This window comes from Lutra lutra, chromosome 7, assembly GCF_902655055.1.
Source record: "Lutra lutra chromosome 7, mLutLut1.2, whole genome shotgun sequence".
Classification (NCBI taxonomy): domain Eukaryota; kingdom Metazoa; phylum Chordata; class Mammalia; order Carnivora; family Mustelidae; genus Lutra; species Lutra lutra.
Genome location: NC_062284.1, coordinates 30,874,269 through 30,896,436, shown reverse-complemented (window position 1 = coordinate 30,896,436; position 22,168 = coordinate 30,874,269). Strand labels below are relative to the sequence as shown.

The 22,168-nt window shown below is 56.9% G+C and overlaps 1 protein-coding gene across 5 annotated transcripts in view; it reads left to right on the top strand.

The window, feature by feature from the left end:
* Window positions 1–22,168, top strand: part of CCDC33 (coiled-coil domain containing 33) — an 86,593-nt gene that overhangs the window by 62,495 nt on the left and 1,930 nt on the right. For 4 of the 5 annotated variants that reach the window (XM_047738896.1, XM_047738895.1, XM_047738898.1 and 1 more), the window contains exons 12-17: window positions 19,403–19,574; window positions 19,834–19,922; window positions 20,091–20,222; window positions 20,314–20,404; window positions 21,324–21,490; window positions 21,847–21,948. In XM_047738896.1, coding sequence (XP_047594852.1) covers window positions 19,403–19,574; window positions 19,834–19,922; window positions 20,091–20,222; window positions 20,314–20,404; window positions 21,324–21,490; window positions 21,847–21,948 — 753 coding nt within the window. The remainder of the gene's footprint in view (window positions 1–19,402; window positions 19,575–19,833; window positions 19,923–20,090; window positions 20,223–20,313; window positions 20,405–21,323; window positions 21,491–21,846; window positions 21,949–22,168) is intronic. The other variant, XM_047738899.1, reaches the window with a different exon arrangement.

Here is a 22,168-nt window from a genome sequence, read left to right as displayed (position 1 = left end):
ACCTGGACAACTGAGAAAAGGCAGCATCCTAACAATGCCTTCCCTTGGCCGTCTCCCCGGCCCAAGGCTCTTGACAGCCGGCATCCCAACCCTGCTCCTCTCAGAGCTGCCCTTGCCTCCAGAAGGGTCTCAGCACCTTCCAGCTCTGCTGGACTGTGCCTCCAGTCCTCGGCACTGATTTTCTAGATGGCCTGGCTTTCCCAACCCTGGGGGGATGACTGTCAAGCTGGCTGTGCCATGACCGTGCTGTGGGGTGCTGCACAACCTCTCACCGTCGCTGGGCTCTGGGGGCCTCACGCTGGGCATGTTCGCAAGGAAACCAGGCCTTATCCTGGGAGTTATCTTTGGAAATTCATAGTCAGTGTCTAGCTCCAGCCCAGCCCACCTCCGCTGACCATAACCTGCTCCATGACTGGGTCCTAGCCTGGCATTCAATGCCTCTGCAGCCACACCAGCTTCATCTCCCATCACCCGTCCTCGCTGTCTGTCTACACTTCCCCCAGGTGCCAGGCTGCTTCTAACCATCACGACTTTGCCCCTGCCAGGGGCACCATCTGGTACCCAAACGGGGCTACTAGAGAGTATGTGTGTTGCCTGGAGGGCCCCCAGCACCCTTGGTCTGGGTTGGGGGAAAGGCAGCACTCACGGTCCCCCATAAATGAAGATGCCCCCCATTGCTCCGGCTGCCCACCCATAGAGTCATGGAAGTCTCAGGCAGACAGGAGACTCATTAGGACCACATGCAGCACGCTACTGGGGAGGCATCCAAGGAGGGGGTTTTACCCAGCTCCCTGCCCACCACCCCCAGTCGGCCCCCGCCTTGGGCCCATCCCAGGAACCCATGAGGCCTCTGCCACAGATGGCTCCAAGTATCCCGCCCAGGCCCCGGTGGGGGGCAGGGGGGGGCGGTGGCTGGGATTTGCCAGGGCTGGTGAGAGGGGTGGTGATAGGGTTCAGGCCTGCCAAAGTGTTTCAGGCCCTCTGGCAGCATCTCTGCCAGAAAATGGTCTTAGAAATGGGGACTCAGGCTCACCAGGCACATGCTGGGCCTCCAGGTACCGGCATCTCAGGCCGCACACGGCCCACGTGCAGGGACCCAGAACCCTGGGTGCCCATTCTTGGCTGGAGCAGAGGCTCACAGCTAGGCTGGGTGCAGAGAAATCCAACAGTATCGCAGAAACGTTATGGACCATCTCAGTCCTGGTGTCTTCTCCCCTCCCATGTGCCAGCTCTCTCGCAAGGAAGAACTGTGTTCAGAACAGCCTCAAAATGTGGGCGCCGGGCCTGGACCCTCCACATGTTGGGGGGAGCACTGTGGCCAATGCGGACCGATGGCTGTGTGCCCTGCCCTGAGTTCTCAGCAGCCTTAGTGAGGTAGCAGAAAGGTCAGTTACGGACAGGAAGGCCAGCCAGGGGCTCTGAGCAGGGAGTGAAGAGTGTGGACTCATGAACCGGCTTCTCCCGCTGGGGCAAAAATCTCCGGATTCCTGCCTCACTCTCCTCCCCTGTAGAATGGGCCCGGTGGCGGCTGCCTTGGTGAGTTACGGGAGGCATGAAGTCAGACGGATCTGCGTAACATGTCTAGAACAGCTCCTGCCCGAGGTCCGCTCTTGTGTTGCCCGCTGACTGATGCAGCCTCTAGAAAGCCAGAAAAGGAAGCCCTCGTCCCTTCTAGCGGAGGAGACTGAGAAAAGCTTTTGTCCGGAGGTGGCTCTGAGGAAAGGATCTGCAGAGACAGGGTGAGGGCGCCCCTGTTCTGTCGGTGGCAGAACTGCACCACCTCTGCTCTTCACCCCCACCCGGAGCTGGGAGACTGGAGGAGGGTGGGGCAGGGATCACAATGGACCTTGACCGCCAAGTGGGATGAATAAAACCCCCCTCTAACGCACCACCGGGAGCCTCTGTGCTCCCCTGTTCCTGCTCCCCACCCAACCTAAGGCCTGCCCTGCTTCCTGGACCCCATGGAAGGTGGTCCCCCCACACAAAGAGCCCCAATCTTGACATAGCAGCTGTCTGCTGTGTCTCACTGTCGGGGGGCCTCCTTGGCACCCATTTTATAGAAGTGTAGATCGGGCAGGTCCCCGTGGGATTCCAAGGGACAGGCTCAACCCTTCGAGAATGGCATCCCCTCCCTCTCAGCACCCCCAGTCCACTGATAGACCCCCAGAGGGGTCTGGGGGCCCCTCCTGCCTCCCACCAGAGCAGGGCTAGAAGACGCCCATGTCTGGGGCCTGGCTGAGCACGGCCAATGCTTCCACGTGGTACATTATTGATGGTGCTTCTAATTGTGCGTTTCCCAAAGTCTACAGGCCTTTGATGAAAAATTCATGGCACGCCCGAGGATGGGAGCAGATTCAATCGATTGGCAGCTCAGCGGGTGCAGGAGCGCTGGGCCCCTCTCAGTGTGGGGGTAGCTGTGCAGTCAGGTGGGGAGGGGGCATCCATGTGGCACCACCTTGATCGCTGGCTTCCAGCCCCAGGTCTTGGGATGGGAGGGGCACGTACAGCAGAATACAGCAGCCCCTCTCCCTGGGGCAAGATCAGGGAAGCGTAGGCACCCATCGGGGATGCCATCTGGGTGGCTGGAGCCATCCAGAGAGGATGGCCAATCGCCATCATGAGCCTCGTTTTCATTTTGGAGGACGATCGACCCTCCAGAGCCCTCAGGAGTCACACAGAGGTAGGAGTGACATTCCCAGAGCCATTCATGCATTGGATACTCTGCTTGGAGCTTTACACCCACAAGCTCATCAAACTTCCCACAGCTCTAGGACACAGGGGAGGTCAGGCTTTTCATCTTACAGACCATGAAACTGGCTCAGAGAGGTTCGGGACCGCCCTGAACCGCCCTGAACCGCCCACACAGATAACGAGGAGCTGAGCGGCAACTGGAACCGGGCACTGACGGGAACCCGGCACTCAGGGCCCCATGTCTTTCTCCTGCTCCTGGCTGGCTCTGGTCTGAGCCGCAAAGCAGCTCAGGGCTTGTCATGTCTGATTCTCCTGCCCTGTCCCTATTACATAGAGGAAGACACCCCATTAAGAACAAAGATCTCTCCAGGATCTCCAAGTGAATTAAGTGAAAAACGGAGGCCTGCCCATGAGAAGAGTGAGGGCCCCCCTGTGCCCCTAACCAAGGCCAGAGGCCCCCACACATGCAGAATCCTGAGCTAACACCCAGCAGCCAGAGCTAAGGGGGCTCCTCAGACCAGGGTGGAGACTTGGAAACAGGTCAAGCTGTCTGTCCTGGACTGTCCAATCAGGGGTGATGATTGTGCCACTGGTGAGGCCCCAGAAAACCCTGGCATTCACTCATCTGTTCATTAAGGAGGTGAAGAAAGCCCCAGGTCTGTGCAGGCACTTAGCCGGGTGTAGCTGGGTGCCTATCAGGAAGGGCTTTGGGGCTAGGCTGGCCTGAGACAGACAGTCTGGACCCAACACAGTCGGGGAAAAGCCAGCCAGACCCCTCCACGCCCTCAGATGGGGTCTCTGCACCCCGGGCCAAGGGTGGCTAAGACAGATGGCTGCCTTAGTGACCAGGGCCGTTTCTAGGTGGCGGGCTGCTCTGTTTGGGTTTGTTTTCCCTTTGCTTCCCAGTGAGTTCCTTTTAAAAACATCCACCCATGTCTCCACTGAACTAAAGGGAAAGGAATTTGTCCAGACCATCAGGAAAGCAGAGACGAGAAGGCCCCGGGGGGCAGGCGTGGGGCCCTAGGCTCTGTTGTCCAGCTGCGAGAGGAGCCCAGCCCGGGGATGTGGAGGGGAGTTTGCTGGGGGGGGGCTGGAGGAGCAGAGAGAGGGGAGACGGGGGGGGGGGGAAGAAGGGGGAGACTGAGGTGTAGCTACAGGGTGGGCTGGGGCACAGGGTTGCCGACATGGGGGCTGGGGGAGACAGAAGGCCAGAGCCCTTGGGGGCTTGCCCTTTCCTGGGCTTCCGGCCCCACAGCCCTTCCAGGCCTTGCCATCTCCTTGCAGTTCTGTGGCCAAGGAATGAGCCTAGCCTGACGCCAGGCTCCCCACCCAGATGCTCCCCACCCTGGAACAAAGGGAAAGTGGCCCCTCGAGTCTGCCTGCTCCAGCTCAGGGCTGGGCTCAGTCACCAGGCAGGGACTTGTTGTAGCAACGGTCCCAAGGGACCTATCCCAGGGAACAAGACGGCCAGCAAGAAAGATGGGGGAGCCAGAGTCCCCATCCCCTCCAGCCCCCAAGGCTGCCCCAGGCCCACCAGAGGGCCGCTCTGTAAGTCTGCCTTCATACCCACGGGTTCCGGGAGGAGGGGTTGGCTCACCTTGCAGGCAGGTGTGCTGGGGTGTGTTGTCTGGCAACCGGCAGAAGCGATTCCGGAAGATCCCGCCCGCAGGCAGTGGCCCCCACAGGCCCATGGCCACAGGAATCTTCCACAGGGCACCCATTCTCAGCCCCGACCACCTGAGCCCACATCCAGGAACCCAGAAAGGGAAGAGAGGAGGGCCTTAAGGGGCCCATTGTCTCTTGCGAACCCAGGCCCTGGTTCTGGCCTCTTGGAGGACCAGCCCGACGTCCTAGAAAGTGCCTGGGCCTGGGCTAGCTCAGGTCAGTCAGGCAGAGAAGTCTTGCGGGTTGGGCACAGCTTACAAGGGCTGTGAAGGAGTAGGGCTGAGGGAGATAGGGGCATGGGAGAGGAAGTAGATAAGCCCCTGGCCAGGGGCCCTGGGTCAGTGACAACACCTTCTCATTTGGACCCCAGTCACCAAAGCAGTTGCTCGTCCTCTACGGCAAGAAGTGGTGGCAACCGGCTCCTAGCCGGGACCGTCACCCCAGCTTGCAGATGAGAAGGCCCAGAGGGTGGCAACCGGCTCCTAGCCGGGACCGTCACCCCAGCTTGCAGATGAGAAGGCCCAGAGGGTGGCAACCGGCTCCTAGCCGGGACCGTCACCCCAGCTTGCAGATGAGAAGGCCCAGAGGGTGGCAACCGGCTCCTAGCCGGGACCGTCACCCCAGCTTGCAGATGAGAAGGCCCAGAGGGTGGCAACCGGCTCCTAGCCGGGACCGTCACCCAGCTTGCAGATGAGAAGGCCCAGAGGTGGCAACCGCTCCTAGCCGGGACCGTCACCCCAGCTTGCAGATGAGAAGGCCCAGAGGGTGGCAACCGGCTCCTAGCCGGACCGTCACCCCAGCTTGCATGAGAAGGCCCGAGGGTGGCAACCGCTCCTAGCCGGGACCGTCACCCCTTGCAGATGAGAAGGCCCAGAGTGGCAACCGGCTCCTAGCCGGGACCGTCACCCCAGCTTGCAGATGAGAAGGCCCAGAGGGTGGCAACCGCTCCTAGCCGGGACCGTCACCCCAGCTTGCAGATGAGAAGGCCCAGAGGGTGGCAACCGGCTCCTAGCCGGACCGTCACCCCAGCTTGCAGATGAGAAGGCCCAGAGGGTGGCAACCGGCTCCTAGCCGGGACCGTCACCCCAGCTTGCAGATGAGAAGGCCCAGAGGGTGGCAACCGGCTCCTAGCCGGGACCGTCACCCCAGCTTGCAGATGAGAAGGCCCAGAGGGTGGCAACCGGCTCCTAGCCGGGACCGTCACCCCAGCTTGCAGATGAGAAGGCCCAGAGGGTGGCAACCGGCTCCTAGCCGGGACCGTCACCCCAGCTTGCAGATGAGAAGGCCCAGAGTGGGCAAGGGCCTTGCTTAAAGTTGTGGGCAGCTGTGGGCAGAGGCTGGATTAGAACCCAGGATCCTAGACTGCAGCCCGGACTCGCCCCCACCCTACCCACAAGGGACTTTCAGGGGCAGCAAAGCTCTAACCAGAGAGGATTATGGCAGGAGGTGACCAGCGGGGTCAGGGGTTCTTTATGGAAGAATAAGCAGAGGCCAGAGCTGGGGTCTAGCCCCTCACCAGCCCCCTGAGCACCTGGCCCTGTACTTCCTTGGGCTGGAAGCAAGGGCCAGCCCCAAGCTGAGTCCAGGAGAGGCAGGACTCTGAGCCATAGACCAGAGGAGGAGTGATCGTTGGCTGGGCATGGTGTGGTACAGGCGGTCTTCTTGGAGGAGGGCCCAGGATAGAGCCTTGAAGGTGGGGCAGGATTCTGGGAAGCTTGGGATGGGGGAATGGGAATAGAAAGACTGAGCATCCTCTTGGAAGCCCCTCCCCCAGGCCAGCCCCACCCCCAGCCCCATTGTCTGGACCCAGCCCAATTAGCCCCCCTGGCTCCTGCGGGGGCCAATTAGGCTGGGGCTGGGGTCAGCACTGGCCAAGGCCTCGCCACCCCTCCCCACCCCTCTGAGCTTCACTATGCTAAGCACAAAAGGCACCGTCTCTGAGGCAGCAGAAAGGAAAATAAAGAACAGAAGGAAGAGAAAATGCACTCCTTTTGTTTCTAAGCTGTAACCTTGAGCTGAACAAAGAAGCGACTGCCTCCCCCTTAGGAACCTGTTTTAAACAGCGATTTGCACAGAGTTCCTTGTGGTTTGGAGATTCAGCTGACATTCAAGGGGAATGGGGAGCAGGGATCTGGGGTCAGCTGGGCACTGGCTCTAGGACCTTCTGTAGCTCTGGACTGCCCTCGATCCAGAAGCAGAGACCCCCCCCCACCGCCCCCTCAACCTCCTGAGTGGTGGCAGGTGAAGTGGTCCTCCCAACTCCCACAGGCGACCCCCCACCCCGCACCCCTGCACCCTTGCACCTTGCCTTCTGCCAAGCCCCGCCCGCCCGCCTGGTGCAGCCTGGAGTCCAGCCCAGAGTCCAGCCCAGAGTCCAGCCCCTCCCACTTGGCCATGCCCTTGCTGCCTGACCTCGGGTGGGCCAGCCCCAGCCTCATATGCCCTCCAGCCAGTGGGGCTCTCAGACCTCCCTAACCTTCCCTCTGGTGGTGATGAGGTTCCAGAAAGAATGAGGGAAAGGAAGAGCCTGTTCTGGTGGCCACAGGGTTCTGTAGTCACACTGCTGTCACATTTGTCCCACACCCACTCTGCTGGGTGGCCAGTGGCCAAAGTCGGAGAGGTCATAGATTTAGAGGCGTGACCCTGGGGGTACCTGTGCGTGAGGGGCTATTTGGTCAGCATGAGCCTGAGCCCTGGGAGAGGGCCATCCCCTTTCAGCAGGTGCTTAACAAAAACCCCTCTCCCCCCCCCACCCCCGACCCTTCAGGCCCTGCCTCCTGGCCGCAGCCCCCTGGAACTGGGCCCTGATCTGATCTCGGGAAACTGGGCAAGGCCAGCAACAATCCACACAGGCTGAGTGTATCCATTTTCTTTTAAAGAAATGAGGTTAATTCCCATTAAAGGGACTGGGTAGGTAAGATTGGCCAAAAGTGGCCTCTCACTTCCTGAGGGGACCTGTAGGAGCTCTGTCCATCAGAGGACGGCAGATCTGGCTGGAGAAGTGTCCTTGGCCACCACTCCTTGGGGACCTGCCAGGGTCCTTCCCCATCTTGCGGCAGCCACCAGAGTCTACAGAGAGGAGGGGAGGTCCTTCTATGCTGCCAGGGTCCCCCAGGAGCAAGAGGGAGAGTGTGTTGCTAGTCCCTGGTAGGAAGAGGAATCCCAGTCTAGTGGTAGAGGATCAGGAACGGCTTCTTGGCAGAGGTCACAAGGCTTTAGAGATGGAGAAGGGCCCAGGAAGGCTGGCCCATGACCAGAGTGGCCATGGCCAATTCCTGAAGGGAGTCTAATTTTGCTGGGACAGATGGCCTTGAAATTCAGACCTGGCAGTTTATCACGAGGGCGTGTGGGAGCCATTGAAGGGCTCCAGAGGCCGGAGAGAAGCTGCCATTTACCTATTGTCACATGCCAAACCACCCCAAACATCGTGACTTAAAATGATCATTTTTCTTGTATTATTCTCTCTGTGTTCTTTGCATCAGAAGCTAGGCCGAGGCATGGCAGAGAGGGCTAGTCTCCATCCATGCACCTGGGTCTTCAGCTGGCATGGGAGGGCAGGGGCTGGAGCCATGGGGCAGGGTGGGGGGGTGGGGACGGGGTTTGGAAGAGGCTCTGCCCACACCAGCAGCTGGGGCTTCCTTAGAGCATGGCAGCCTCAGGACCTTCTTCCCTGAGGGGACAACAAGTGTCCCCGGAGGGAGGGGCAGCTGCAAGAAGTCCCAGAACCTCATAGTGCTGCCTTTGGGGTTCTCTACGACCCATCCAGTTACAAGGGGACGGTACCTCTCGCTGACAGGAGGAACACAGCACTTTTAGCCTCTTTCATCTACTGGGAAGGTTGTGTTTTGAGGAAACACAAAGCGCAAAGAAGCAGAGAGCTAGGAGGCCTGCCTGTAGGAGGAGCTCAGACCAGTTCACCAGGAGTAATCGGAAGGGGAATGCCACCAAGAGGTGCCCCTTCTGAGCAGAGGAAATCCCATGGGTGTGAATAGAAACATGACATTATTGGTTGGTTTCCTCATTGGCAAAGGGGTGTCCTGAGGGGGTAATACTGGCCCCTCTCAGGCTGGTGTAGGGGTGAAGCGACATCAGGAAATGGGCCTGGCAAGGCCTGAGGCAGGGAGGTGGGGGTGGGGAGTGGGGGATTGGGAATCTTTCTCTCTCCGACTCAGAAAAGCAGCCCGGGTGGGCCCTAAGAGCACCTCACATGCTTGAAGGCGATCAGACGGGCCTGGGTGATGTGTACAACTCCCTTCGCCCAGTAGACACCTGCCCAAGAACAAGTAGCCCCAGTCCCTGGCTGAGGGAGAGGGTCAAGGGCAGAGTGGCATCTTACCCAGTCCCCTGGAAGGCCATAGCTCCAATTCCCCACCCCAGACTTGGCTCTCCAAGCCTGTAGGATGGCCCTTCAATGGCGCTCAGCGAGACCCAAGTCAGACTGAAGCACAGGCCCTTGGGTGGGGCAACCTCGAAAAACCACCCAGCCTTGGCCCCTGTGGGCCTCAGTTTCCTCTTCAGGAAGTAGGAGTGAAAATCCTCTGCTGAAGGCTCATTGTTTGAATCAGAGGAAAAGTATGGAAAGGGCCTGCCCACTGGTAGGCATTCAACAGATGGAGCTCTGGTTATTAAGCTCCATGACCTCCACAGGCCCAAACTGGGCTTAATGTCCTTAACATGGCTTCTGAGGTAGATAGAAGCATCCTGTCTGATTTGCAAAGGTTTAGTTGGTGCGTGTGTGTGTGTGCATGTGTGTGTTTGGTACAGGTTCTAAACTACACCCAGGTCCAGTGAGATTTGGGATTTGCTGTGTTACCTTGAACAAGTCACTGTACTTCCTGGCCCCCATGGGTGATTTTTGGCAGAGGACACCCATCAGAACCTCAGAAATGGGAGTTCACAGATAGCTGTAGGAAGATGGGCAGGACCTTTTGGAGGAAGGACAGGTGTGCAATAAGACCACCCCCTATGCTTCTCCCCCACCCCTACCTCCTCATCCCCCCATTCCCCTGCCCAGAGCTCTGGGACCTGCTCCCACCAGCCTTACTCCTGATACAGACGGAAGGCAGAGCATCTGCGGGCGGCGGCTGCCCTCTGCCGGCTACAAAGGCAAACCACAAGACAGGAGCCTGGGCCTGCCGGCAACGGCAACGGGTCCCTGGGGCCTGGCAACCCAGAGGCGAGATGGCTGCCCAGGGAAAGGCAAAGGGGGGAAGGGTGGGTGCCGGGCCCAACAAACCCACCGCCCTGGTTCAGGCTCACCCCCCACCCTCTGCACGCATCCTACGCATCCTACCCTACCACCCACACTGCCTCTGATCCAACACCTGTCTACACCTCTTCCCCACCCCACCCCCCTCACCCCTGCCTCAGGCTTCTTCCTTCCCCTTGGAGAGTGAAGCCCCTCCCTGCTCCCCACCCCCTACCCCCTCATCCCCCCACTCCACCCTCCCCCCCCCCCCCCCCCCCCCCCGCCACCGGCTACAGCCGCTTCCCCCAATACAACACCCTCCCATCTCCTCATTCTCCCAAAACTCCTTTCTCTATCTAACCCCTCACCTCTCCTCCTCCCCTCTGTCCCTTCTCAACCTCACTGTCCCCATCACCCAGTTCTGGCATTGGAGCACTGGCCAGGGGAACCAGGTGTCACCTCCTTAAGGCCACACCCAGAGGCTCCCTGTGCAGATCAGAAGCTGTTGAGCCTTCTTACCTTTATTTATTTATTTTTTTTAAGATTTTATTTATTCATTTGACAGAGAGAGATCACAAGTTGGCAGAGAGGCAGGCAGAGAGAGAGGGGGAAGCAGGCTCCTCACTGAGCAGGGAGCCCGATGCAGGGCTGGATCCCAGGACCCTGAGGTCATGACCTGAGCCAAAGGCAGAGGCTTAACCCACTGAGATTTTTTTAAATTTATTTGACAGAGAGAGAGCCCTAGTAGGCAGAGCCGTAGGCAGAGGGAGAGGGAGAAGCAGGCTCCCTGCTGAGCAGAGAGCCCGATGTGGGGCTCAATCCCAGGACCCTGAGATCATGTCCTGAGCCGAAGGGAGAGGCTTAACTGACTGAGCCATTCAGGCACCCTCCCCCTTATCATCTTTTTTTTGAAAACCTTGTAAATTGTGAAATGCAACCCACGTGGGTCACACTGAATGTTAAAAAACAAAAAACAAAGTTCTTAGAAAGCGAATGCCCCTGCTACCACCAGCCGGGTCAGAGACTAGAACATCGCTGGCACCAGAAGCCCCTCGCACCCCTCCTCCCCTAGACATGACCACATCGGCGGTGGCTCGTTGTCTGGCTTTGCTGCTTTATCCCGTCACCGCCTAAGTGTGCCTCCCCGGGCCTTGTGTCCTAACAGCTCGACTTCTCTCTAAAGGGCATCACAGCATGTTTGCGTGTCTGTCTGCCTGTGGTTCTCTTGTGGCCCTTTTGAGTGTGAGCTCCATCTGGAAGGTTGCTCCAGGTTGTGGCTCCTCTTTTTCCGGACTGTGTGCTGTTCCCGTGTCCCTCAGCTCTGTCCCAGAGGGCCTCAGTGGCTCGCCAGGGCTTGAATGCTCTGAGGAGGTGGTTTTTACGCTGTACCCAGGTCTCTAGGTTATCTGCAGGCAGCAAGGGGAGAGTCCTTCCTTACCCAGCATACTGTGACCCAAAGACCCTCCTCTCTGAAGCTTTCTGGCCTTGGCTTTGCCAACTGCTCCTGCCCCTCTGTCTCCCACCTTTCAGCCACTTGCCCTGAACTTGAACCTGAGCACCCCCCTCCCACTCTCACCTTCATCCTGGAGCCCCCTTCCTCATTCTACACTTCGATAACTCTGGAGAATCTCCTTCCAAGGCCTCCCTTAGACCTCCATGGGCTGCCCTCCGCCACGCCCCCCTCCCCGTCTCCAACCAAGATGCTCCCCAAGTTTGACCACCATCAACTGCCTGTGACTGCCCCTCACCCCACATGCCTCACCCGTCCCCAAGCCAGCACCTCCTCTCCCCCACTGGGGGCATGAGTCTCTTCCCTGTCCCCCAAGGCCGCAGATGATGACTCCTCCCCCTCCACCCCTTCTTCCTCCTCCCTCCCGCAGCCCCGCCCTCATCTCTGTGCCCAACTGCCTCTGCTGGCTCCAGTCCCTCCCTTGTCGCCTGGCTCACAGCACCTGGCCTGCATGCCCCTGGGACACCAGGGGGTACTTATCACACACACACACACACACACACACACACACACACACACACCCCTGCCTTGCAGTTTATGCCTTTCAGTGACCTTCCAGGACAAGTCCAAACCCCTGAGATGAGCCTTCAAGATCCTCTTCTGGGGGCGCCTGGGTGGCTCAGTGGGTTGAGGCCTCTGCCTTCGGCTCGGGTCGTGGTCCCAGGGTCCTGGGATTGAGCCCCGAATCGGGCTCTCTGCTCAGCAGGGAGCCTGCTTCCTCCTCTCTCTCTGCCTGCCTCTCTGCCTACTTGTGATCTCTGTCTGTCAAATAAATAAATAAAATCTTTAAAAAAAAAAAAAGATCCTCTTCTGTTCCCCTTGCCCCCTCTCCAGTCACACCCCTACACTCTCCTCCCTGTCCCCTGCTTGCCAGAAATCCCCCTGCTCTGTTCCTCATTGCACGCTCACCTCCCTTCCTTTGCCACAGTGTCTCCTCTGCCCAGAGAACCCCCACCCCTACCCCCAGGTAACACCTACCCATCCATCCTCAAGAGTCAGCTGGGATTATCACCTCCTCCAGGAAGCCTTCCTGCTGGCAGCCTGGGTTAAGAGCCTCCTCTGAGCTCCCCTGTGTCACAGGCACTTCCTGCCATCTCCTCTGTGTAGATGGGAAACCACTGCAGCAGGGAGGGACAGTGGGGGCTCCTCTGTGCTCCCCAGCCCCAGCATGGAACAGATATGCCGCACAGTGGAGCTCAGCAAGTGTTGGCTGCCTGCGTGTTTATCTAGCTGTCGCTTTCTAACTGCGTCTCTGTGACTTTGGGCATTTAGACAACGAGGATCTAAAAGCATTTCTGGTCAACATAGTTGTTCGGAGCTCCAGATGTATTGAACACCTCCACTTGGGTGAGATAACCTCGGATTCCCCTGTAAGAACTTCTTGAGCGGGAGGGGTGCGGTAAGCTTTCCCTCTTCAGGCTCTTGGGAAAGATCACCACCCTTTATATGATAAGGAGCGTGAGGAGGGGCTGGGCGTCAGTTTCTCAGATAATCACACCTCCTGTGCCTGGTCCCCAGCACTACTGTAGTAATGATTTTTTTAAAGCACTCAGAAGGTGGGACGGGGACGGAACTTAGTGTCATCCTCTGTGCCAGGCCCCAGCCCCCCTTACACCCACTCACCTCCTTGGGTTCCCTTGTGTTCGGGCTATTTTCACGCTCTGAGATGAAGACCCTGAGGCTTAGAGCGCACTGCCACTCTCATAGGCGGGGCAGAGGGACTGTTTGACTCTGGGGTGACCTGATGCTTCTCACCTCCACAGACTCTGAGAGCCAGGGTCCTGTGAGGGATCAGGGGGCGGGGGGGGCGTGCAGTGGGCACTCAGGAGGGTCGGTGTCCCCAGAGGAGGTGATAGCTCAGAAAGGACACAGGGAAGAGGCTGGTATCCTGTCCACCACCTCCAGAACAGGCTGGGAATTGGGAGGGAAGGAGGGAGGAGGCAGAGAGGCAGAACTACGACGGGGATCTGGGGCATGGTGTCCTGAGTGTTCTCAAGGCTGGGCTGTGACGCAGAGCATGGCCCTGAGTGGAGAGCCTCACCCAGGCTGTGGGGAGAGGTCAAGGCAACCAGCCCGCAGGCCACAGCTCCGCAGGCCACAGCTCCCCAGCCCGGCCTCCCTGCCCAAGGTCACTGCTCAGCTGTGTAGCTGGGTGAAGCTGAGGAGGGAGGGTAGGTCGATGGGCAGACACCCCTCAGTGTCCTCTAGATAGGGGGCACTAGCCAGGGCAAACACTGAGGGAGGTAAGCCAGGATCCTCCCTCCTCCAGGGGAGACCTCACCCCCAGACAGCAGCCAGGCCCCGGTGGTATATAGGGATAATCTGCAAGGGCCAAAGTCCCAAAGGACTCACAGCCCTCCCTCCAGAAGGCCACCTGGCTGAGGCTGGGACACCCCACTTCACCAGCAGTCATACTCTCTCTCTACCTCTTTATCCCTTGCTCTGAGGCTCAGCTCTTTCCATGTGTTGAAGGGGGCTAGAAAGAGAGCCTCGTTCACCCCCAGGACTCCAGGACTGTTCAGAGTTCGAGAACAATGGGATCTTAGAAAGAGTGGGGCCCTGGATGAGAGGAGGGGGGCCGTCCCCTGATCCAGCCCCACTCCCTCCACACCCATGTGCGGACGTGCACACACGCACGCGCCCCCCCACACCATGGACTGTAAAAGAGCCAAGGTCAGGTGTCGGAATGAAGGTTCTCGGCCCAGTGCTCAGCATGGGTGCAGGTGTGAAGGGGGATATGAGACAGTGTGCTGGAGGGGCAGGGTGGCTCTCATGCCTATGGGAGCCTCGATGCCAGGCCTCTGAGTTGACACAGAGCTGGAAGGAAGCTGGTGCAAACCTCAGGAACTCAACTGGGAACCACGGCCTGCCGGTGGTGAAGATCTCAGCCCTCTGCCCACCCTCCCCACCCCAAAACACAGACTGCTGTGCCCAGGGCTCGGGCGCCCAGCAGAGCACTTCCCTGCCCGGGGTCCTGTCCCCCTCTCCCTCCCTTAGGCAGGGTGCATCTGAAGCTGGGGAGTCAGCACTGGGATCAGGCAGGCGCATTTGAGTCTGCAGTCTTTGCACCGTCCTGGGCCAGCTGTTGGGGGGGGCAGTGAGAGGAGACCATATGCCCACCTCTCCTGATGCAGGGAGACCTGGGCACATCTGTCTCTGTGAACGGCAGATGGGGAACCCTTTCTTCTACCTCCAACCCGAGACAGCCTTGACCTCGGGGATAAAGGGCAGACTGTGGCCTTGGGACATCAGGTAGACCCTGGCTACTCCTTGATCAGTGCTGCTCAAATTCCATAGATCAGTTGAGCTCCAAATCAAGCAGGACTCATTCTTCCTTCGTCTCTCTGGATTAAGCCCCAGCCTTCCTCAATCAAGGAGGTGTAAGGAGCACAGTTTTGCAAGTAGAATTGGGTTCCAGTGCTAGATCCACATTTACAAGCCAGCTGACCTTGGACAGGCCCCCGAAGCCATCAGAGTCCCACAGGATCTTCAGAGGCCTTGTATGGGTCCCTGACAAGGATCAGTGGGCGTGCCTGCTGGTCCTCAGAGCGCCCTGCCCAGGGCAGAGCAGACTCTGCCAGGCCCTCCACGAGAGGACTGGAAAGGGCCTCACAGCAGGAAGAGGCTGCCAAGAGGGCCTGGGAGCAGCCCCCCACCCCCAGGAGCATCCAAAACTCAGGGCCGAGAAGAACCTAGTATTGTTGAGAGTTGGCAGGGTCCCCGGAGGAGAACCATGGTGTGGAGGCTTCGGGGACTTAAACAGACTTGAGACAGGTTTCATTTATTTTTTAATTCATCAAATGTTTTTAACTCTTTTATGTGACACACGCATGTTCAGATGAATGCACAAAACATAAGTATGTTTGTTGCAGTGATGTGTGTCAGCCCCATGTGTTCCACAGGTCAAGATGTGCGGCACTGCGGGCACTACAAAACTCCCCCGCACTTCCCAGTCACTCCCCCCAGCTCCCTGCGTAGATCTCACACCCTGACTTAACTCCAGTGCTTCAGTTTGCCTGTTTTTTTTGTTTTGCTTTGTTTTTTAAAGATTGTATTCATTATCTCAGAAAGAGAAAGAGAGAGAGCATTTGTGCAAGAGAGAGCAGGAGCAGGGGTGGGAAGGACAAAGGGAGAGAAAGAGGGAGAAGCAGACTCCCCTCGGAGCAGGGATCCAACGTGGGTGTGGGGGGGCTCAATCCCAGGACCCTAGGATCAGGCCTGAGCCGAAGGCAGACGCTTTACCGACAGGTGCCCCAAGTTTGCCAGTTTTGAGCCAAATCTCTATGGAATCATAGGAGAGGTACTTCGTGTCCGGCTTTTCTCTTCCTTGAAGTTATTGTGTGAGGGCTTCCTCTCTGTGGTTTCATGTCAATGGCACTCATTGATTTCTACTGCTGCCTACATCCCGTTGTATGCGTATGTCTCCGTTCGACTGTGATGGGCATATGTGTGATTTCCGTTTGGGATTAATACAAATAATGCTTCAGGGAATATTCCCACACCTGCTTCTTGATGCGTGGATTGCCCACGTTGGTGCTAAATACACACCCAGGCGTGTAAACTGCAGGATCGTTGGCTACATTCAACCTGAATACTGTCCAGCAGGCAGGGGTTCTCCAAAGTGATGGTGGCCCTTTAGGGTCCCCCAGCAGTGAAGAAGAGTTCCACATGTTCCACACCCTCACCCACATTTGACACAGTCAGGATTGTTTTGTTCTGTTTTTGTCATTGCAGTGGGTATATAGTAGTATCTCACTGTGGCTTTAAATGACTAATGAGTGTGGGCACCAATTCACATGCTTATTGACTTATTCTGTTGGCGCCCATTCAAATCTCTTGTCCATCATGCTCTTCAGTGGTCTTTTTCTTGCTTCTTCATAGGAGTTATTTTTGTATCTGAATATGAACCTATTGTCTATCGTGCGTGTTGTAAATATCTCCTACTGGTCTTGCCCACTCACTCCCTTAATAATGTGTTTTCATGAATAGAGTTTCTTAAGTTAAATGGACCACATTTATCAATCCTTTCCATTTTGGCTTGTGCTTTTTTGTGTCCTGTTGTTCAAAAGCTTTCCCTCCCCGAAGTTCTTAATGATAGTCTTATCTTTGTCTTTTAGAAGCCTTACTGTTTTACCTTTTACACTTAGATCTCCATCTATCTGGAATTTATTGTTGTTTATGATATGTGATGGCAGTCAACCCTCCCCTTTCCCAAATAGATATCAAACAGACAAAGCACAATTTACTACAATCACAGTCTTATCCCTACAGCCCTTGAATGCCATCCTTGTCATGAACTAAGAGTCCATATACACATGGGTCTATTTCAAGGCTCTCTATTCTGCTTCTTTGGCCTACTTATCAGTCTTTGCTCTGATATTACCCTCTTAATTACTGTAACTTTATCATAAGTCTTGATAACTGATAAAGTCAGTCTTCCCAACTGTTCCTGTTCAAAAATATTTTAGCTATACTTGCCTTTTTTATTTCTCACCCATTAATGAATCAGTGTGTCTATTTCTACACACACACACACACACACACACACACGAGTTATGGTTTTGATTGTAAGTGCATTAAATCTATAAATCAATTTTGGGAAGAACTAATTCTTTAAATATTGCGTCTTTCAATCCATGAACATGGTATATCCCTCAATGTATTTAGATTTAAATTATTTTATATTAGATGAATAATATATGGATATATTCTTATTAGAAATATAAAATCAGGGCACCTCGGTGGCTCATTAGGTTAAGTGCCCAACTCTTGGTTTCAGCTCGGGTCATGATCTCAGGGTCTTGAGATCAAGTCCCTTGTTGGATTCCACACTGGGTGTGAAGTGTGCTTAAGATTCTCTCTCTCCGGGCGCCTGGGTGGCTCAGTGGGTTAAGCCGCTGCCTTCGGCTCAGGTCATAATCTCAGGGTCCTGGGATCGAGTCCCACATCGGGCTCTCTGCTTGGCAAGAAGCCTACTTCCCTCTCTCTCTGCCTGCCTCTCCGTCTACTTGTGATCTCTCTCTGTCAAATAAATAAATAAAATCTTTAAAAAAAAAAAGATTCTCTCTCTCCCTCTCCCTCTCCCTCTGCCCCTCCACCCCCCCTAAATTTGTACACTCTCTCCCTCTCTAAAATATGTAATTTTGTATATTACATTAAAAATATACATAAAATATGCTTTTCCCTTCCCAAACAGAGCAATAGCCAATGTTCTTATATACATACATGCATGCCCATGCATGAGCCTGCACACACACACACACACATTTTGGATGGGATCATATCAATGTGCTGCATGCTTTTTTAAAATTTAACAATATTGTGCAGACATCTTTCTGCCTGTAGCCAGAGACCAAGCGTAATCCCGGCAGAAGTCTACAGACTGAATGCACTGAGCTTCCTGGAACACTACTCTCACCTGTGTGTGTGCTCCTCTAGGAGACTTACTCCTACAAGCAAAGAAACCCATTCGGAGGCTGCTGTACTTATACAGAGCTAACATAATCCAAGCTGGAACGGGGCTGGGGAAGGGGAAGAGGGATGAATTTCCTTTTCCAAAATAACACGTGCTTCCTCTTGGCAGTCTCCTGGGCCTCCCACACCCACGTTAGGCTTGGGGCTGCCATGGATGGAAGCTACAGGGCCCAGCAGAGGGGTGGCCACCAAGGCAACCCTGTGCTTCACCTGTCAGAAGGATCTGAGGCTTAGAAAGCTGGAAGGGCCTCTCTGGGCTCAGTGAGTCAGTGGTCACACTGGGCTTCTGACCAAGGCCTTACTGCAAGGCCCTGTGTGTGTGTGTGTTTGCAGTCTCTAGGCCAAGTCTCTTAGCTAATGATGCTGCCCGAGGACACCAGATGGGCAGATCTAGAGAAGCCAAAGCCTGGAACCCAACTGGGGCAGATGCTGGAGAGATGGACCCCACACTGGCACCTGTTAGAGGGAGTCTGGCCAGAAGGCTAGACAGTGGCAGGTGACAAGTGTCTGATGAGTCCCCGCTGTCTGGGAACCCTTCTCCAACCAGCCAGTGGCCCCATGCAGCAGGTTGGAGCCAGTGGCCTAAAGCCAGGCCACATCCCCAGTCAGCAGGGGGCCCAGGTGGGAGTTGGGGGGCAGAGTTCTGCTTCCTGGAAACTTGGGGGCCTGGCTCAGGCAAGGAGCCCCCCCCCCACTCCCACATGCCAGGCCTCCAAAGCCTCTGGAGGGACACCGGCCACCAGAGCTTAGCAAACTGCCTGTCTCACTTCCCTCCTCCCCCACTAGCGGCCTTCCTGACCTCCCATTTTGGATGCCTCTTTTATATTTATATTTAAGAAATTCCCTTTTTAAAACTTTTTATAAATAACAGTAGGAACCTTCTTATTAAAAAACAAATGCCATTCAGGTAACCCATTCATCTCCTACGCATACAGAAGGACAGACGTGAATTTTTTTCCCAAACTGAGATTACATCCCACTGAGTGGGATGACCCAGGAAGCTCCTCCTACCATTTCTCAACACACTGTGCAGTTCCTATGTTGGGGGGCATCTGGAGGGATTGCACAATGCTTAAGAACCCAGACTCCAGCGCCAGAAGGCCTGAGTCTCAGACCCTCTCTCTGCCACTCATTAGTTTTGTGACTGAGTGAGTTACACGCCCCTCTGGGCCTTGGTTTCCCCATCAGTGCGGTGGGAGGCTGGGTGTGGGGACTCAGTGAGGGAGGGCCTAACCCGAACACACTCGGTGCTCAGTGCACTCCAGATATGACGGCGGTTCTTCTAACCAAAGACAGAGCTCAGCAGCCTGGTCGCTTCTCATACCCTAGATTTTGTAGCTGAATCCCAGCCCTGACCTCGAGTCTTCATCTGGGTCTCCTGGGCCTGCCCGATGTCTCTACCTGCCCCCCAGGTTGGTGGCAGTGCTGGGGCCTGGGCTCAACCCCTAAGCAGCGTTCCTGGGGAGTTCTGAAGGTTCTTCTTTGTGTTCTCAGTGACATGAGTAAGGACAGGGATTAGAGAAAGGGAGAAGGAGAAGTCAGAGAAGTGGCTCGGAGTTAGCCAGGGCCTGGAAACCTGGCCCCGGGTCCTTTCGAGTCTCTGCCACTCAGGGGCTCCCTCACCGGGGGTTGTGAGCCCCAGGTCCCTCCTCATTGGCATCACAAGGAGAGACACGGGCCTTGGGAGAGACCATTGGCATGACTGCTCTCCCGTGGCCAGGATGGGTGGAGGCCAAGTCATAACCACCCCGCTAAGGAGTTCCTAAGACTCAAGGGCACAGCGTGGGGTTCGCTGAATTCCAAGAGGGGGTGCAGATGTGGGGTGGGGGCCCCAGTGGGGCTGGGGACCTGGTTCTGAGCTCTAGCACCCACAGGAGATGAACAACTACCGGAGGGCCATGCAGAAGATGGCAGAGGACATCCTGTCGCTGCGGAAACACACCAGCATGCTAGAGGCCGAGAACCGCATGCTGAGGAGCCAGCTGACTCAGGAGGGAGGGGAGGAGGAGCCGGACAACGGCAACAAAGCCCAGAAGCTGGATGAGGGTATATGGGTCCCTGAGAGCATCTGGGTACCTACCTGAGCCCAGGCGCTGGATTGCGCGCCAGGGTGGTGGGGAGATTTTCCAGCTATGCCTGCTCCTGGACACCAGTAGGGGTCCTCTCCGGGATGGGGAGTGGAGATTCCAGTCCTGTCTCGAGTCCCAGGACTGAGTGACGCCTGCCCCCGGCCCCCAGCTCTGCTGAGCTGGGAAATGCCTCCTCCCTGAGCTGGTCCCACCTCCCCCACCCCCACCTCCACCAGTGTCCATGAAGCAGAAACTGCTGCTGAGTGAGTTGGAGCTGAAGAAACTGAGGGACAGAGTGCAGCATTTGCAGAATGAGCTGATTCGAGTGAGCTGGGGCTGGGGGGCAGGGGAGAGGGCAGGGGGAGAAGAGGGGAAGGGAACTGGGGGGTGTCCAGAGATGCGTCTGGGAGCAGAAGGCTTGGAGGAAAGGTGGCACGGCAATGGAAGACTCAGCGGAGGGGTCTTCCCTCCCCCTCCCCTCTCCCACCATCAGAAGAATGATCGAGAGAAGGAGCTGCTCCTCCTGCACCAGGCTCAGCAGCCACAGGCCGTGCTGCTGAAGCGGTACCAGGACAAGTTGCAGAAGACAAAGGCGCTGGAGGAGACCGTGCGGCACCAGGAGAAGGCAGGTGCCACAGGGAACCAGGCGCTTGGGGCCAGCCCCCAATGGCAAGACAACCCCCAGGCCAGCCCAGCCGTTGTGCTCTGCCCTCCAGGTGATCGAGAAGATGGAGCAGGTGCTGGAGAACCAGCTGCGGGACAGGAAGGAGCCCCTGCTCAACAGGCTGCTGGGAAAGCCCACCCTGGGTGAGTCTGCTCCCCAGCTTGTCCCAGTCCTGGGGCCTGGCCTTCCAGAAAAATCGGCTTCAGGAACAGAACTGGGGCCAAGGATGCTAGCCCCCTACTGAAGAAGACAGTGAGGGGCTCCCAAAGGTCCCCTGGGCTCCCTTCTCCTGCCAAGAAGTCCCTTGGGACATGTGGGGACAGTGTGTGAGCCAGGCTAGAAAGATAGTAGGTCCTGCTCAGACCCGCAGACAGGAATGAGCAGACAGCCCCCACCCCTTCCCAGCACTTCCTCATCTCCCCATGTCTTCAAAGAGTCTGCTTCTACCAAACAAGCAGCACTTGTTTTTTCCCTCCACTGACATTAGCCCAAGCCATCTAGAATGGACAGTCTGAGGTGGCTCTGATGAGGGGGAGAACCAGGTCCTGCGGTGCCAGGCCAGCCCAGGCAGAGGATTTCCCTGAGCCATCTATGAGCCCCGCCGGGAACCCCCATGTGCCCAGCCCTGTGGCTGCTTCACTGCAATGGGTGCACTTCTGAAGACCTTAGGAAAACTGTGCGAGCTGGGGCTGCCTTTCAGGAACCCCGAGGTCATCCCAGAGTGGGATGGGAGAAGGGAAGGCAGCCTAGCGAGGGCAAAGGCCCAGGGAGTGACAATGGCAGGAGGGGGAAGGGGAGGAAAGAGAGAGATGAAGAGTTAAAACTGACCCCGGATCAACGGAGGGGAGTGGTTATGGAGAACACAGGGGTCAGATCCTAAGGAGCCTAGAATGGTGGCCTGAGGTGCTCAGATCTGGCAGCAGGGAGCCATTGAAGGCTTAGGAGCAGAGGAGGGGCAGAGTGGAGCAAAGCCAGCAAAGCGCTGGGGCAGATCAGGCAGATCAGGCCAGGGACAGGGGCCAGGAACGCCTGTCTCACGAACAGCTGTGGCCACGTCTGCAGCCTTCCCTGCACTCTCCGCCTCCGGCCTTCCCCCGGGGTCAACGGGAGAGAACCTGCCTGTGGACCTGTACTCAGTCCTGCTGGCGGAAAACACCAGGCTGCGGGCAGAGCTGGAGAAGAACCGCCACCAGTCGGCCCCCATCATTCTGCAGCAGCAGGCTCTGCCGGTAAGAGCCGCCCACCCAGGCTGGGCCTGGGCCTGCCTGGACAGGCCGCTGGGTGCTCAGCAATCACGCGCAGCACAATCCAAGTTGAAGACCACAGTCAGGAGCTAGGCTTTCCAGGGTCTCCAATGTGCTTGGAGACTCGTGGAGTGCCAGCGCTCAGGCCCACCTCTTTCCTCCTGGGGAACACGCATGGGTAGGAAAGCTCCACCTTTGCCCTCCTCTTGCAGCCTGAGAGAAAGCAAGCCCCTAATGGCCCCTGACCTTTGATCCCTGACCCCTTTGCCACCTGGCTAACCTGCACTTGGACTCCACACCAGCCTCTCTGAGCCTTGGAGAGCACTTTTCCCCCATCCCAGGTCGACCCCAGGGAGTTGGGAGCAGGAGGAGACCTGGCAGAGAGACTGCAAGAGACAGATGGCCCAGGCCACTCCAAGGGCACAGAGGCCCTGTCCGCACAGGTGGGTGCCCCAGCCCCGTTCCACCTCCAAGGCCGCTGCAGGCATCCCTGCTTTACGCAAACCCAAAGACAAGACATTTGGAATTACAGAAGAGGGGTGGGCAGGGGACAGCGGAGGGCATATCTCTTCATGCCAGGACTTACAGGAGGTGAGTTCTGTTTGAAAGCACCGCTGATGCCGGGACATCTGGGTAAAGTGCGGGGACATCCGGGTAAAGTGC